Source organism: Aspergillus alliaceus (genome assembly GCF_009176365.1).
Source record: "Aspergillus alliaceus strain CBS 536.65 unplaced genomic scaffold BDW43scaffold_67, whole genome shotgun sequence".
Taxonomy (NCBI): Eukaryota; Fungi; Ascomycota; class Eurotiomycetes; order Eurotiales; family Aspergillaceae; genus Aspergillus; species Aspergillus alliaceus.
In genome coordinates this window covers 27,980-43,840 of record NW_022474750.1, presented here as the reverse complement: position 1 = coordinate 43,840, position 15,861 = coordinate 27,980, and the positions used below count along the sequence as shown (strand labels likewise).

Below are 15,861 nucleotides of genomic sequence, written 5' to 3'. Positions count from 1 at the left end.
ATACCTCTCAGGAACCATAATAATTAGATCGTTGGCGACACCCTTGCCCTGGACCGAGGCCGCATCATGTTCTCATAAAGTCCTCACAGCAAGCTTAGGGTTGACGAAGTCGCCTACGCATTCAACGATATGGGAGAGCCAACACCACCATCATCTCAATATGACTACGACATGGAAACGATTGCTGGTAATTTGCCTACGACAAAGCCAGGGGCAGACTCGAAAGTTCTCTTGACGAGGCTGTCGCAACTCCACCATTCTCCTTCTCCGTCAGTCCGTCCAGTGACTTCGGCTACGGAACAACGAGATGGCATAGTCAGGGCGTGGGCCATGTTGCTCCATTTGTATCTCGTGTCGGACAAGGTGGCGTTCGCTGTGGTTGGTAGGGGAAGTAAACAACTAGCATGCTCGCACTGGCCAGTGTCTGTTCCTCACGGTTCGACGTTCAATCCTGATCCTCGATTGACACTCACTCATTTCGAGGCCGACAAGCATCGTAATCAAGTCAATACTGCCGTTGCCTTCATTGATGTTGACGATGGCGATGGCACATTTAGCTATATCATACAATCATCTGAAAAGTTAAACCGCGATTTACGCTTGTACACCCAGCAGACATGCGTTCCGCGCAAGTTTGCGTCCGCGCTATGGAACACTCTCGTCGAGATTCATTCAGACATATTGAATTCAGCTTCTCACAATTGGTGGAAACAATCGATCAGTGACACAGACAAGAGAACGCTCCGGTCCTTCTTGCCCCATACACTGTCTGAGCCACGGGTTTCCGTGCATGACCTCTGGCGTGAATCTGTCCGAACGGCCCCTCTCGCAACAGCGGTGGAGTCATGGGATGGTGCGCTGACTTATGCAGAGCTGGACAGGCTCGCCCACAAGCTCGCACACCGACTGCTGTCTAAAGGAGTACAGCCGGCCGACTTCGTTGCCTTCTCATTCGAAAAAAGCCTTTGGATGGTCGTGGCTATGTTGGGGATCGTCAAAGCTGGAGCTGCCTTCGTGGCCATTGATCCATCGCAGCCAAGACCACGAGCCGAAGAGATCCTCAGCCGACTCCAGGCAAAGATCATCCTGGTCTCACCATCACAGGCCACGACATTCGCCGACATGGGTGAAGCCGTCTTGACAGTTTCTTCGGGTAGCTTAATGGGCGACTACGAGAAGGACTCATCTGGCCCATCGCTTCCTCATGTTAGGGCAGAAGACGCCGCAGTATGCATTTTCACATCTGGCTCGACTGGGAAGCCCAAGGGAATCGTCGTCCAGCATCAAGCACTCGCCACTCGCTTACTGGAGGAGGGTGCAGCCCTTGGGTATCGGGGATCCAGGTGTTTGCAATTTGCTGCATCTACGTGGGACATCTTCATCACCGACATCTTCACGACATTAGCGTACCAGGGCTGCATTTGCATACCGAGTGAAGAGGACCGGTTATTCAATCTCGCCGAGTTCTGTACTAATTATAAAGTATCCCTGGCGATAATGACCCCTTCACTGGCGAATATGTTGACTCCTGCTTCATTTCCCACATTAAGGACTCTCATATTCTCAGGGGAGGCCCTGAGAGCTGATGTGGTGGCACGATGGTCGTCACAGAGCAGCATTTCGCTCTACCAAGGCTACGGGCCCGCAGAAACAGGAAGTTGTATTCTTGGACGCCTTGCTCAGCGTGCGGAGACCCTTGGTCATGGTCTTAAAAATTCCATTTGCGTACTTGTGGAGCCCAAGAACCACGATCGCTTGGTGCCCGTAGGAGCCGTAGGTGAGCTCCTAGTTGCCGGACCAGGCCTGCTTCGGGAATACATTCACGATCCTCTTAAAACAAGTGCTGCTATTGTCGAACGCCCCTTGTGGTGTTCAGACCTAGAGGTCAAAGAAACAAGATTCTATAAGACTGGGGATCTACTCCGTTATAGTATCGATACGCTAGATGGAAGCCTTGAATTCATAGGCCGAGCAGACGGCCAAGTGAAGTACCATGGCCAACGTATTGAGGTTGGGGAAATTGAGCATCACCTCGGCCAATTCCCCAATGCGGCCTACTGTATGGTAACTCTTGTCAAAGAAGGTCATTTAAGAGGCCATCTAGTGGCCGTTGTTCAGATCCATGGGCATTCTAGTACTCATCACTCGACCACAAAACTCGCGATTCATGAAGATATGGATCATATCAGAGAGAAAATTCTTAAGTTCCTATCATCACGTCTACCAAGATACATGATTCCAAGCAAACTCTTTGTCGTCAACAACATGCCTTTCAATGCGTCCATGAAACTAGATAGGGCTGCTATCAACAATTGGATCTTGGACATGCCGGTTGAACATACAACGGTGGAGAATCAATCATTGCCTCCTCCAGATGCCACTCAACTGCTTCCCTATGAACGCACTGCAAAAGTCGTAGCCAAGCTGTATGCCAGTATTGTCGCAGGAGAGGATTCTTCCCACCGCCAGCGATTCGAAGATCAAGACTTCAAGCTACAATCAGGTGGCATTGACTCCATCCAGATTATGTCACTTTCAATGTCTCTAAAAGACAAATTCGGGGTCCAGATACCAATGGACCAATTGCTAAGCTCGAAATCAACCATACGCACAATCGCTTCCATTATTAACACTAGCGGAAGTCCCCAACTACCGAAAGCTGAGACTCAAGAACTAAGCAACGCGGAGAACGACACAGACGTTCTTCTCCAATCGATATTCCTCTCTTCCGAGAAGATCTACAACAACTCAGATGTAAAGCATGTGTTCCTCACCGGGCCTTCTGGATATTTAGGCATAGAAATATTGCGACAACTTCTCACACGGTCCACTTGCCAGATATACGCACTCGTTCGGGGCTCGTCGGAAGACGCTGCTCGTAATTATCTCGTTCAAAAGGCTGTGGCCGCCACGTGGTGGAGAGAAGAATACCTTTCCAGGCTCCAAATTTGGCCGGGTGATCTGTCGCAGCCCCAACTTGGTCTCGATTTGGCTCAATGGCGTATGCTCCAGGGCCAGGGGCCACAGGGGGTCGATGCAATCATCCACAATGGCGCCAAAGTCCACTATCATATGGACTATGACAGCCTTGAGGCTACGAACGTATCGTCAACCATCCAGTTACTCAAAGCGGTTAACAACCGTGAAAAGCCACTACACAGCTTTGTATTTGTATCTGGTGGGCAACAACTCAGCTTCGATGACGATGACGACGCCGTCAATATACAGAAGGCTCTCCAAGGATCTGGATACGCGCGTTCAAAAGCCATATCAGAGCTTGTCGTGAAGAAGTTCGCTGGGCAAGCGGAGACGAAAGCCAAACATATCCGAGTTGTTAAGCCAGGATTTATAATTGGTAATGCGAAACGAGGCATTGCCAGTAAGGATGACTTTATTTGGAGATACATCGCGGCCTCAATTGAGATCGGCGCCTACGATAAAGACAATGCGAATGGATGGCTGTTTTTGACAGATATTTCCCGAGTATCAGAAACCATTCTTCAGAGCGTATTCGACCTTGAGTGCAAGCCAGTGGTTAAGATCCTAGATGGCATTCAGTTCCAGGATATCTGGCTGCTTCTACAGGATGAACTTGACTACAATATTCAGCCTGTGCTTCAGCAGGAGTGGCTTTCTAAGCTACGTCAAAGTGTTGCTGCTAAACAAGAGAAACATGTCATGTTTCCACTCATGCACATGTTCGAAGCAGATGGCCAACCCATCGGTGTCTCCAACGGACCAAGTCGACCTTCTGTTGGTGTCAAAGAAGCTCTGCGAGCAAACATTAAACAACTGATTGGAAGTGGATTCTTTATAGTGCCAGGTTTCCTTCCGACTCGCTCGTCCACCACCGAGAACAGTATGGAGGACAGTATGGCGCCGGTCCAAGACGCCTTTGATATACAAAGCGTGCGCAGACAATTTCCAGCCCTGCATGAAGGCATTATAGCATTCAACAATGCAGCTGGGACTGCCGTGTATCAGGGTGCCATCGAAAGCACGCATGATTACATGTCTTCGTTCCCCATCGAAGTCGGACTTGATGATCCGCGAAGTCAGAAAAAAACAGAGCGTTGGATGAATAAGACCGCTGAACTAGCGGCATTCATGAATGCGGCTCCTGACGAAGTTGGTAAGCTACGCGACATCCAGTTGTAGATATCTCTTTGACCAGCAAGGAAGGTGGCTGACGAGAAAACCATCTCAAAAAAACAGCATTTGGCCAGTCGACAACCATGCTTCTCCGCATCTTGGGCCAGGCACTACGACCCGCGCTGAACTCAAACTGTGAGATGATAATCTCAAACCTATGCCACGAAGCCAGCGCAGCCGCGTGGATATCTCTAGCCAAAGATCTCGGTATCGCCATTAAGTGGTGGGCGCCACCGGCGGGAGACGATCCCTGCCTTTCACTCGAAACGTTAAAGCCACTTTTATCACCAAATACACGAGTCGTCGCATGTAATCATGTTTCAAATGTTATAGGAACCATTCATCCCATCCGTGAGATTGCGGATATGGTCCATGGCGTTCCTGGAGCTATCTTGATCGTCGATGGGGTTGCTTGGGCGCCTCACCGTCCGATCGACGTCAAAGCTCTAGATGTTGATTTTTACTGCTTTAGCTGGTACAAGGTCTTTGGGCCCCACATAGCACAGCTATACGGTCGGCGAAGCGTTCAGAAACGTATGTTGACTGGGATCAGCCACTTTTTCCTTAGTGAAATGCCCGGACTCGACTGGCGCCTGCGGCTTGGTGCTCCTGCCTTCGAGCTCGAAATGGCTCTTGTGGCCATTACAAGGTACCTTGGCCAAGTCGGCTGGGAGAACATTGTCGGACAAGAGACGATCCTGCAAGAAGTATTCCTATCCTATCTTCGACAGCACCAAAGCATATTCCGTGTTTTTGGAGAGAAGTCATCGAATCCCCAGAAACGGGTGCCGGTAATCACGTTTCAAGTGATAGGAGAGTCTTCCCGAGAAATAATGGACCGGATCAATCGACAAACGCAATTCAGGATCGTGTCAGGTCACTGCTGGGCACCTCGACCGACGCACGACGTGCTGAATCTCGATGACAACGGCCTAATCAGGGTCAGTTTCGTGCATTATAACACAGTTGAAGAAGTGCGAGAGTTCTGCGAAGCACTACAAAGGGTTCTGAACTTTACAGGAGGTAGCAGTTGATGGCTTTGAAGTTCACAACTATTATTCCTCGTGACCTGGACATACGCTTGTAAAAGCTGACGCCAGGCTTGTCCCTAGTGGTGAAAGTCTTTCCCAAAATCCGGACATGGTCGTTAAATGTTTCGTTACGAAGACAATATGCATTACTATATGTGAGCTTCTGTTTACTGAGCAAGCCCTAAGCGCTCACTGAGCGGTACTTAGTAGCCCGTGATGCAAAATACTTACTAGTATCTAACTTGTTATATATAGGGATGTGTGATTTGGACAAGACCCTATAATACTATAATAGGAAGGTAATGTAATATATAATGGTAATACTGTATATTGGCCTCCTCGCTGGCTTTGAAAGTTTTGATCTTTTATCTTTTCTACTGTTTAGAAAGGATCTTCTAGTGTAATAGGATTATTGCCTGCCTGAGTATCTTGCCGCCGGAGCACTTATTCGGTCTGTTTAAAGCCTGAAATCTCTTGATTTCAGAGAACCCCTAGGCCTGCCGCCTACGCGGTAATACGTGGCGCTCATCCTGTCCGGTTCCGCTCCGTCCGCCGCTAACGTGGGTCACCACCTACCACACGACACTCATACTCACCGACTTTCAAACCTCATATTTCCAACCTTTATATCTCAACCAATATGACCCCAATTGAAGAGTCGTTAGCAGCAATCGGTTCGTAAGGACCTAGCGAATCAACTAATTACACTAAACTTGCAAATCAGTCTGGTATACACCGGTCAACCTTATCAAAATGTTACCGAGAAAAGTAGCAGTTAAGGGAGACGAAATATGAAAATCAGTAAGTTCTCAATAACTAACAATCTAGAGAGCTCATAAATTATATAAATAAGCTAAGCAAGCGTGGACTTTAACATTTATATAAGATACTTAAGAATTTTGTAAGAGAAATTACTGGAAAAAAGCTAGATAAAAACTGGCCTGCTCGATTTCTTTAACACTATTACAAGGATCTTATATCCCATTATACAACCAGATTAGACGCTGTACATAAACAGGCTGATTCTACAGCTAAATATACTTTATATTTACAGTATGTTAAGCGGAAACTACAAGAATATGAGATACTGCCAGAGAATATATATAATATAGATATGAAAGGATTTCTCATTAGAGTCTTGCGTCTTGCAAAAAGGCAAGAGAATCTTCTTAAGATAGAGATATATATATTCCGCCCCTGTAAAAAAACCAACAAGAGAAGTTAACCAGAATCGATTTATTCTCACTTCAACAATTATCAGCAAACCACCCGCAGGGGCTCACGGCTGTAGATCCTTTCTAAATAAGACAATGATTCACATTTGTGATAGAATATAGTCCCTTAGTACTGTAATTTATTGATATCACTGTGGGTAAATAATATATTTACGGTATTTTATCTCTTGGCAACCCACGGGCTAACCCGTTGACCTGTGGGCTATCTGGGGAAGTAACCCGGCCCGTGGCGGGTTATTGCATTAGTCAATCCAGCCCATTTCTTGGCGGGTTGGGCCGGGTTGGGTCGGGTTTCGTGGGCTGGGCCTAACAAGTCTAGTTCTTGCAGGGGAAGAAATACACAAACATCGCGCTAATAATAAATAGAAAGACCAAAAGCAGAAGCAATCTACTAGACAGCTAGCTATTTCAGAGGTGTTAGCTATTCAGGGGAGCCTAGAGCAATTCTAGCGCGAGAATAAGATTGATGAAGCTCAAGATACACTTCCTATAGATCCTGTACTTTCTGCGGTACAAGCCCCCCCAACGTGTTCTAATTGCCATATTCAAGGGCATACTAGGGTTAGATATCCTAATCCACTTAGTAACTAGTTTTCGTTTAGAAATGCAATTGTTTGGTTGATAAAGGCCCTCTATTTAGCCCGCTGGTAGGAATTGGTAGAAGGTGGCCGATTAATATATTTGGATGAATCTGTCACGGGTAAGCCTTAGGCTTAAGGCCCTGATGGCAAGTTGCGATACTATATATACCGCGCCTGGGAAATCAGCTCCGATCGGAGTTGATCATAGTGGATCTTTTTACCTAGTGGAAAGATCCTATGTATCGAATTGCTAATCCCAGGAGTAATCTTTACAGAATCGGCAATTTTATGCGTCCTAATTTGGAAAGGTTGCGAATTTTTTATGCAAACGAGGGCCGATGAGGGCGGTTGAGAGGGCTGAGGGTCGGGCAAGGGCAAGCAAAGTCCCGCCCACCGCCCTCACAGGCCGGGCAGAGAATCAGGGGTACCGTATCTTATTATTTACGCGTTAGAGAATCCAGCCTCCCACCTGGTAGAAGCTAGAAAAATCCTCGGGTCTATATTCCGCGACGTCGAAATTCTTGGACCCAACTGCCTTAGCGCCAAGGATAATCAAACAATAACCGACTCCTGAGGGATCAGCAAGTGATTCAGGAAGATTCTGGCCTGTCATCTTTGCCCATGGTTTCTCTCGTTGGGGTGGGATTTTTTCTTTTAAACAAAAAGTGCTCTGACATGGCTTAGTAACTTAAAATATAAGGGCGGGGATTTCACGTTTCTGGTAGGTATATAAAGGCCGCCGTGCCTTATGACTATGCCCTCAAAACTTAGCTCTACAACCTTTCAGACACAAAGCGAATAATTTATCAACCGCCCGGTCTCTTCTCTATACATCATGCGCGCTGTTCTAATTGCATCTCTTTTGCCCCTCGCTTTTGCCCGGGAACCCCACTATATGCAGAGGCTGAAAAATGAGTGTGGCGTCACATTCCGTGGACCCTTCGTCGACCAAAGAAGTATTACAAGCCTTGAAAGTGCTGCATGTGTAAGTGGACTGACTATACTGTATACCAAGTTATGGCTTAATTCAAACTCCTTAGGTTCTGGGCTGGCATGACAGGTCAATTCTGGTTAATGAGGAAGACGTGGGTGGACTACGTGGGGTTATAAGTAGGGGCGAATCATGGTAAATGGAACGACACTGAATGAATGACTCCGCAGGATGATATTCTACTCAAAAAGATCCAGAAGTTAGAAGAGAGGATCGAAAGCCTGGGAAAGGAAAACTAGGTCAGTATGGGGAGGGATATATAGCTCATAGCTTAACTAACTTCTCCCACCATAGATCACTAGCATGTGTTGCGATCCATTCCTATGTTGACAGTTCACCATCGAGCTGGATTGGCGAAGCCAAGAAGCTGTGGCTTCTCCCTAGGGATGATGATAAAGTTCGGCTGTGATTCCTTACGACCAAACGGCCGGCTCTAGTTTATATGTATTTTCGGACTGTGAGCAACCAAAAAAATGCCACAGAAGATATCTTTGCTCATATCCTGTTGTAAGCCAGAGGAAAGATAATTGCTTTTATGCTTATCTTTAAAATTGAGACTCTATGTGCAAGACAGATGTTAAATGGCTGATTAATTTCCTGTCAATTTTATTCTATATGGAATCTATTCCGTATATGAATCCCTGTAATAAACTTTATTGAGCTTCAATCCAGAAGTGTACCCAGCACGTGTTGTCTCCAAGAACCCCATTTTACATTCCCGCTATAACTATGTTCTCAGAGAGTAGGGTGCAATGTGTATTCTGCAAAGTCTCTGTCTTGAATCCGATTTGTAGTCTGCTGTATGCAGGGAGCTCCGCTAGACTATCTGATAGTCTGCATGGGCACCGTCACTGATAGCGTACGCTGGCAAGCGCAGTTCACAAATTGGTTTTCGATGCCTGAGGAGAGTAATATATGTAGTTCGACATCTTCGACGGTGAGCTTAAGTTTGGGATCAGGGTAGATCACTATGTATCTGGGGGCATAATGGCCTTCGGGAAGGGTGGTCGAACAGGCTTTGCCAACTCATTCTTATAGATCGATACTGTAGTCCTTGCACAAGGGAACGTGGTAACTCGTGTCTATTTAGATTATTTATCTGAACCATTTAATGGATAGGTCGTCTGAATACAGGCCATTGATGCCGTAGAGTTCGGCTGGGAAATATGAATCCCCAATGTAGATACATCTGTGCCGTTATTATCAGATTGGAAGACTACTCTCGGAAAGAGTAGGTGCTGTCAAATAGTAGGCTGTAGACGGACCGTCCAAAGGATAGGTGGCCATATCTATATTATTTACACCATACAGACTATTTGCGCGGAAAGAGCTCATGCGGGAACTCCCTCCCTGAATATATGTATCTTGTAGACGAAAAGCCTCGCGAGCGTTCGGTGACTCTTGGTCTGCAACCTTGCCATCAATGTCGTAATACCCGTTGCAGTTAAATACTTGCACAGCGGACTGTCTCCCACTGTCTCCGTAAGGGATAACCGCCGATGCACCATCTACGGAGTAACTCGGATTTGGTGTGTAATAATAACTAACTTTGCCCTCCTCTGGGGCCACAGCTTCATGGGCAATAGCCTCCAATTCATATGCAACAGCTTTACCCTCAGCTTTATTGTCTATCTTAAAAGTTGCGCGGAAGGATACCAAACGTCAGCAGCGCCCGCATGTACCATTTTGGCAACGCGGGAGACTGTGCCTTAACTTTTTGCCTGGTCGTTGCCGCACTGGGCTATCTAAGCACATCTCCGGTGGGGTGATGCCATTGCTAGAGGAATGTCGACGCTGAGTGTATTTCATTTAAATAAGACCCCGGAAAAGTACGAGATACCCCCGCATCTCTCGGGGCAATGCATTTTCTAGAGACATTGAAATTTGAGCTATCGGGTGAAGGTGGCCTGATATCGACAGATTGAACAAATGAGTCTATCATGGCAGATCCCTCAACGGAGGGGAAGACACGCTCTTTGGTTTCACCGCGGAGGATTGGAGAGCGGAACGGGACTGTCATGTGTGCTCCGGACACGAGAGCCTTCAAAAGACCAGAGTTCATCCCTTAGAAAGGTTGTTCCAGTAAGGAGATGAATTTTAAATGGTGCGGGCCGTGAGGATATGCTGTCTCAATCCGTAAGCGATTATATGCTGATAAGGAAAAGTCGGAACCTATCAAAATTAACTGTTACTGCACTATAGGACGCAAATATCACGCGGGTCTATTTGACTGGGACATGTAGGAACATCCAAATCATGGTACCCTCAAAAGACAGAGTACCCTTCAATGCGGTCAACTATTCCAAAGTTACTTTCACCGCTTTTCGAGAACACCTCTCTGAGTACTGAGATTTCTAAAATGCTTTTGTGGCAAGATAGTTCCCCAGGATGCCGAAGGATACCTTAATCACATGGCACAGGGCTGTCATAGTACAATACAATAAGTGTCACTGCATGGACAAATCAGGTTCTTCGCTTCGTCAACGCGGCAACATCTCGCGCTGAAAGGGCAAGCAGGCCAAGCAGCCTTTCAACCCAAGGACCTTCTATGGCCCATACTTCAACTAGTATTGGAACAAATTCCCCATCCCGCACTTTTTGACGCTGACAAAGGTGTACAATGGCGGCGTAAGCTACAGGCGAAACACAAAACACACGGCGGTAGAAATACAAAGGCTCACATGATGCTTGTAGTACCTAAGGAATAATATCTCTATCGTATACTCAAAATAAAAACTGAAAAACAAAAAGGACCCCGCTAAGCATTACTGGCCTGCTCAGCCAACTCCATCTTCGCTTTAGCTTCCAATGCCATCTGCTTTGTTATTCCCTCAGCTGAACCACCAATTATGCCGAAACAATCCTTACAAAATTTCCACCGTTCAAAACATAGCGTATTATCACCCTTATATAGAGACCCATTTGCAATGACCCTATTATCCTGTATCCGCTTGTCAGCTTTTCTGTAGAGGGAGCTAGCACCATGTGTGATCCATTGTGCAGCTACCCGAACATTGCAATCGAGCCTGGACCCCTCACAAGGCTCCTCAAGCGCTTCACGAAGTTCCCACACAGCAAACACAGTCCACAAAGTCATATTAAGTTTAAGGAGTCGGGCCGCGAATGAATTGAGGTTAATCCACGACTGCGCTTCCTCAATAGTTGGTATTCTGCCCTCATATGTCGGAGCTACATGAGTTGCAAACATCAAAAATATCAACTTGTGACTGCAGTCTCTTAGGAGCAAACAACTGCTTGGAAAAGTCATAACTTACAAATCCACGCCTCCCTCATGCTAGGGCCTAGAAGGGGCAAATCAGTCCAGAGACATGTGCTAGTCTGAGGGAAAGTAGTTTAGCCTAAATTTGGTATGGGTGAGTATAGAGCTTACCTGCCAAATGTTTACGGTGAGCGGGGGCAATGAGGCTAGAGATTCGACCAGGTTTGCCATATGGTCTTGAAAGGGATGGTTATAAGGAATCCGCCAAGCAACTTGGATAAAAATATCCCACACCTGCCAGAGGAAAGTCTCGAGGTCTAGTTTCTCACTTTGTCCTTTCTCCAGGCATTCTGGGGTGAGCTTGTACATTTTCCACGCAGCAACTTGGGCGGGCACTGCACTAGCCCGCTGGAGGAAATTGTTAAGGATTTGAACCGTTTTCTCTTCGACCATACTTATTTCCTCATGAAGGAGTGATTGGAGATGGAGGTTTAGTGCTGCCATGACTGCTAGGTGAATCGCTTTTGTACTGTCCAAGGAATTAGGATGGCGTCAGTGTCAACGAAGCTAGGAGTTATCGATCAACTGTCAGCTTTGTGTGCGGGCTATGTCTTATATAAGAGATTGGCTTCAATCAAATCTAGAGCATACAGTATAAGTAAAAGGGCTCCAGCAGACATGGACCGGAATAGAAAGGCGCCAGCGCATCGATCTGCAAGCCACGCACAACAAAACGATGAGCTAACTTATCCGCAACATAGAAGATTACACAGGAAACCAAAGACTCTACGCAGAAAACCTAAGATATTCTCGCGGCTTTGCGCCTTCGGATGTCTCCCGGTCCGGTTCAGCCCGGTTTCCAGCCGGTATCTGGTCGCTTACTGTTCAACAAAAGCAAACATGAAGTAGCCACCGTTGCCCTTTAAAAGTAAGTTCCGATTGTGCCATGTTACTATCTTGATCACCACAATGGCGAAAGATCAAACATACCCGAAATTACTGTAGGTGGTTTTAGGTAACGTATAAAATTCCTTTTTTACAGTGTAAGCTCAATTTCTGGTATCTGATGCAATAAAATAAGGAATGTCTTCTTAACTTGTAACAATACCCGCTCCTTAGCTGAAGGGTTTTCAGAATTCTTCTGGCATGACCTGCATGGCGATGCCTAATTCAACTGATCGAGCTATGTTCAGGTGATTACTGAGCCTAGCTCTAGCAAGCACCGAGGACTTGATGACTAAATGGAACGCTATGAATTTACGTAAGATTTATTGAAGAATCGATAGTGGCAGAGGCTTGTTAGAGTGGTAGTACTGTCCATAATCAAAGGGCGGGCCTAAACTTTTCTTAACAGTACAACCTTGACTTTTAGTTCTATTTAAAAACCTCACATTGGTTTGATATTATCCTATTCTTGTGGCGATTTAGCGAATCCTTTCTCCAGGCAGATTTCTCATACTCACAGCGGGGTGATCCATTATGTTATAGCTCAAGAAATATAGACTGTTATTAGTGGTAGTAGCAGTAGTCCTCATTATCCTGTCCTAGCTTGCCTATGTTATATGGCCGCCATACAAGATTGAGCCGTCCAGCGGCTCCGTAGAACACTGCATGCAGTGGTTGCGGGAGTAGCGGGATAAAAGTATATTAACATATCAACCTGAAAAAATACTGAAATTGACTGTATAAAGCCCAATTGGTGTGTGCACGCTTTTTGTGGCCTAGTAGTAATTTTGGTTGGCAAAACACATAAAAGCAAAAGAATGCAAAATAGCTCTACACATAGAGCTCAACCCCTAAAGTTCACCCTCAGTCTCTTTGCCCTTGACCGACTTCCGTATCACCGCCTATGCCGCGTACAGCCTCATAGTCACGTTCCACTGCCATTGATGGTTGGTTCACGTCTTATCTTTATATGACTCAGTGGTTTAGTCAACCTGAACTAGTCCACTATTTCGCTCACATTTCTACCCCTCCAGAGTATAATCATTTAAGGACTTCATCTCCTACAGAGCACTGACCTTGAAGATCTTATATTTACATCTGATCCTCAGCTATTAAAAGAAATGGAAAAGCTGCAAAATCTGTAATATGAAACGCTCTCTGCTTGGAGCCTTTATTCTGACCTGCCATTCTGATCTCATAAAGATGAAATAGAATACACCTCACTTGGGGCCGATTCGTTTATGCAATGTGGACAGGGTGTACTATGCTGTCATCAGGCTGAATTGCTATCCAACCTGTCACACAAAGGTATTCAATACTGCACCTTCTTACCCCCTACTCAAAACCCTTTCCCCATATTCTCCGGTTTCCTAATTCGCTCCTATATAGTAATCTCCTCCAGCTTTTTACAGATTTCCTCCTTAACGAACTGTTAAATATAATTCCTGAGAATGCCTCCAAATATAAACTCCTCTTCTACTCTCTATATTTAAGTCTTTATTGACCATGTTGAACCAGATCCAACCCGGCCCGGTAAGGATCTTGCCCTACAGCTATGTTTCACTTAATATCTCTGAGAAAAATACATTTTCAGATGATGTTGAGCAAAAAGATATCCCGATCCTAGTTCAATTCTTCAGTGAACTGAATCACTCTGAGCATTACCAACCCAGCATATTTATTTAGGCCTGGGGCTCTTTTTTAACAGTCACTATACAAGACTAAGACTTTCATATTCTTCTACATGCTTATACAGTAGACCAGTAAGAAGCTTCTTGAACTTGAATAATATCTCTTCACAAACAGCCTAGCCATCCAGGAAACCACAGATACGGACTTATGCTTCATGCACTGTCTAGAGGTAGCCCAACCAGCCGTTACACTTCTCGCTATGGTGACTGAATGTGGAGGATAACTGAACAACGGCTCAAAACACCTACCCTACCGCCTCCAATTAGCAGTCTATAATAGCTCCAATCAGACTCAGCATACTTTTCCAGTCACTGCCTACTTCGAGAACAGCCAGCGCTGGGTTAACTTCCCACTACTACTTCCAATACTTATATATTACGGGACACATCTTTGGAATATCTAAGAAAAACCCATAACTTGCAATAATAGACAACATACACTTTCTACTAACAATGGCCTAATTTTTACTCTCAACTCCATCTTCCGCAACAGATAAGCGAAAACGAGCAGACCAGTGAATATAGTGACCTACTACCGCCAATCTATCAAAGTCTATTGGTCTACTTAACACAAATCTAATTCCACTTTACCAAGACAATTCTCCTCTTTGTACTCAAGAATATCATGAAAATTAGTCATACGGAGCCTAATAATAATAAGGACACTTAAATTACATTGACCTGGACAGCAGGTGAACCAGAATCATCCCTCCAGCTAAACTCACCTACACCCAAGCAATGTCCTTAGAGACCTCGAAAAACTTCTTATGCTGATATACTAGCCATATCAAAAAAATTAATGTAACCAGCATCTACCTGGAATTTTTAGATACTTAAATTTCTGTTCCTAGTGCAGTGAGTTTATCATTGCTCCTTTTACATGTTATACAATTCTGATATATTTAATAAATATGTGGTGAGCCAAGCTTTATGTTAGGATAAAGATTGTGTTGACTAGCCAGTCAAGCAAAATGTAGTAGATCTGTGATATCACTTCTATTACTGCTCCACTTCTCAGTGTTACTACCCCAGTGACCTTATACAGTCTTTCTCGTATTTCTTGATCTTCATCTTATCATCCATCAATACCCATCTTGTCTACCATCCACTTTTATCTTAGAGTTAACTGCTTACTGCTGTACAGTTCTTCTCGTGTGTATTTCTCTGTGCAACATATTCTAAGTACTCTATTTACTGATTTAGGTGATCCTTTGGCGCTTCTAATAGCTCATAAAACCCCTCATGTTTCTGTCTCTGGCTGCCTTGTCAGGAGAAAGTAGAACCAGTTGTTTATTATCTTGGTTTATATTTAACTCCTTGCTTGTCCTTCTAGGCAACATCCGAAACCTCATTAACTGTATCAGTTACTACCCTGACCTAGCCTATGCGGAACTTCAAGCTGTAAAGAATGCCCTGTACCTTGAGAGTCTCCTTTAGGGCGATCCTGGCGCCTGCCTCTCTCCTGCCAAGAAATACTCAGTCCTTGATACTGGCTATAATAATCTTAGTAGTCTTATCTACTCTCTTAGAGATGCTTGACAACGTCGAGGCCGCGATGAATCTTATGAACAATAGTTGAGTGTTGTGCTGGCCTTTTAGGGGAAACAGCTGACAATATAGCTTCCTGCTTTTAGAATCATCTCCATAACTGCTTATGTCCAGAGTAAAAGAGAAGCATATTTGTCTTCTTGAAATAGTACTCTCCGGAAACTTATTTGTTTCTTGTTTTCAGTTACCTAAAACAAATACTCATTCTTCTCCCTTCCTTCTACTTTACAGACCCAATCTATAGTATCTTGTATGACTGGGCCACCTTTTCTTCTGCAATCCTTATCAGTCAATAAATTCAAAATACAAACTCGGATGCGACTCTTTGCTTCTACTGATTTCTCATTGTTTCAGGGCTTACGGCGTGCAGTAGCACGCGTCACCAGTATACCAGGTGTGTTTAAACTAGCTACATGGCTATCTGAGACCTGTTTCTTTGAGGATATTTGTCCACAACACCTTCCATC

General features: G+C 45.2%; 2 protein-coding genes across 2 annotated transcripts; one reads left to right on the top strand and one right to left on the bottom strand.

Annotated features, from left to right (window-relative positions):
• Positions 1 to 30: 30 nt before the first annotated feature.
• fmpE (nonribosomal peptide synthetase-like enzyme fsqF) lies at positions 31 to 5,505 on the top strand. The gene is made up of 2 exons (XM_032043638.1): positions 31 to 4,132; positions 4,216 to 5,505. Exons 1-2 carry the CDS (start codon positions 130 to 132, stop codon positions 5,184 to 5,186), a joined length of 4,974 nt encoding a protein of 1,657 aa, XP_031895119.1. The 5' UTR covers positions 31 to 129; the 3' UTR covers positions 5,187 to 5,505.
• Positions 5,506 to 10,748: 5,243 nt separating this feature from the next.
• Positions 10,749 to 11,714, bottom strand: BDW43DRAFT_316029 (DUF3632 domain-containing protein; the record flags this gene model as incomplete). The annotated part of the gene is made up of 3 exons (XM_032048183.1): positions 10,749 to 11,179; positions 11,266 to 11,329; positions 11,382 to 11,714. The coding sequence occupies 3 exons, from the start codon at positions 11,712 to 11,714 to the stop codon at positions 10,749 to 10,751; spliced, it is 828 nt and encodes a 275-aa protein (XP_031895118.1).
• Positions 11,715 to 15,861: the final 4,147 nt, after the last annotated feature.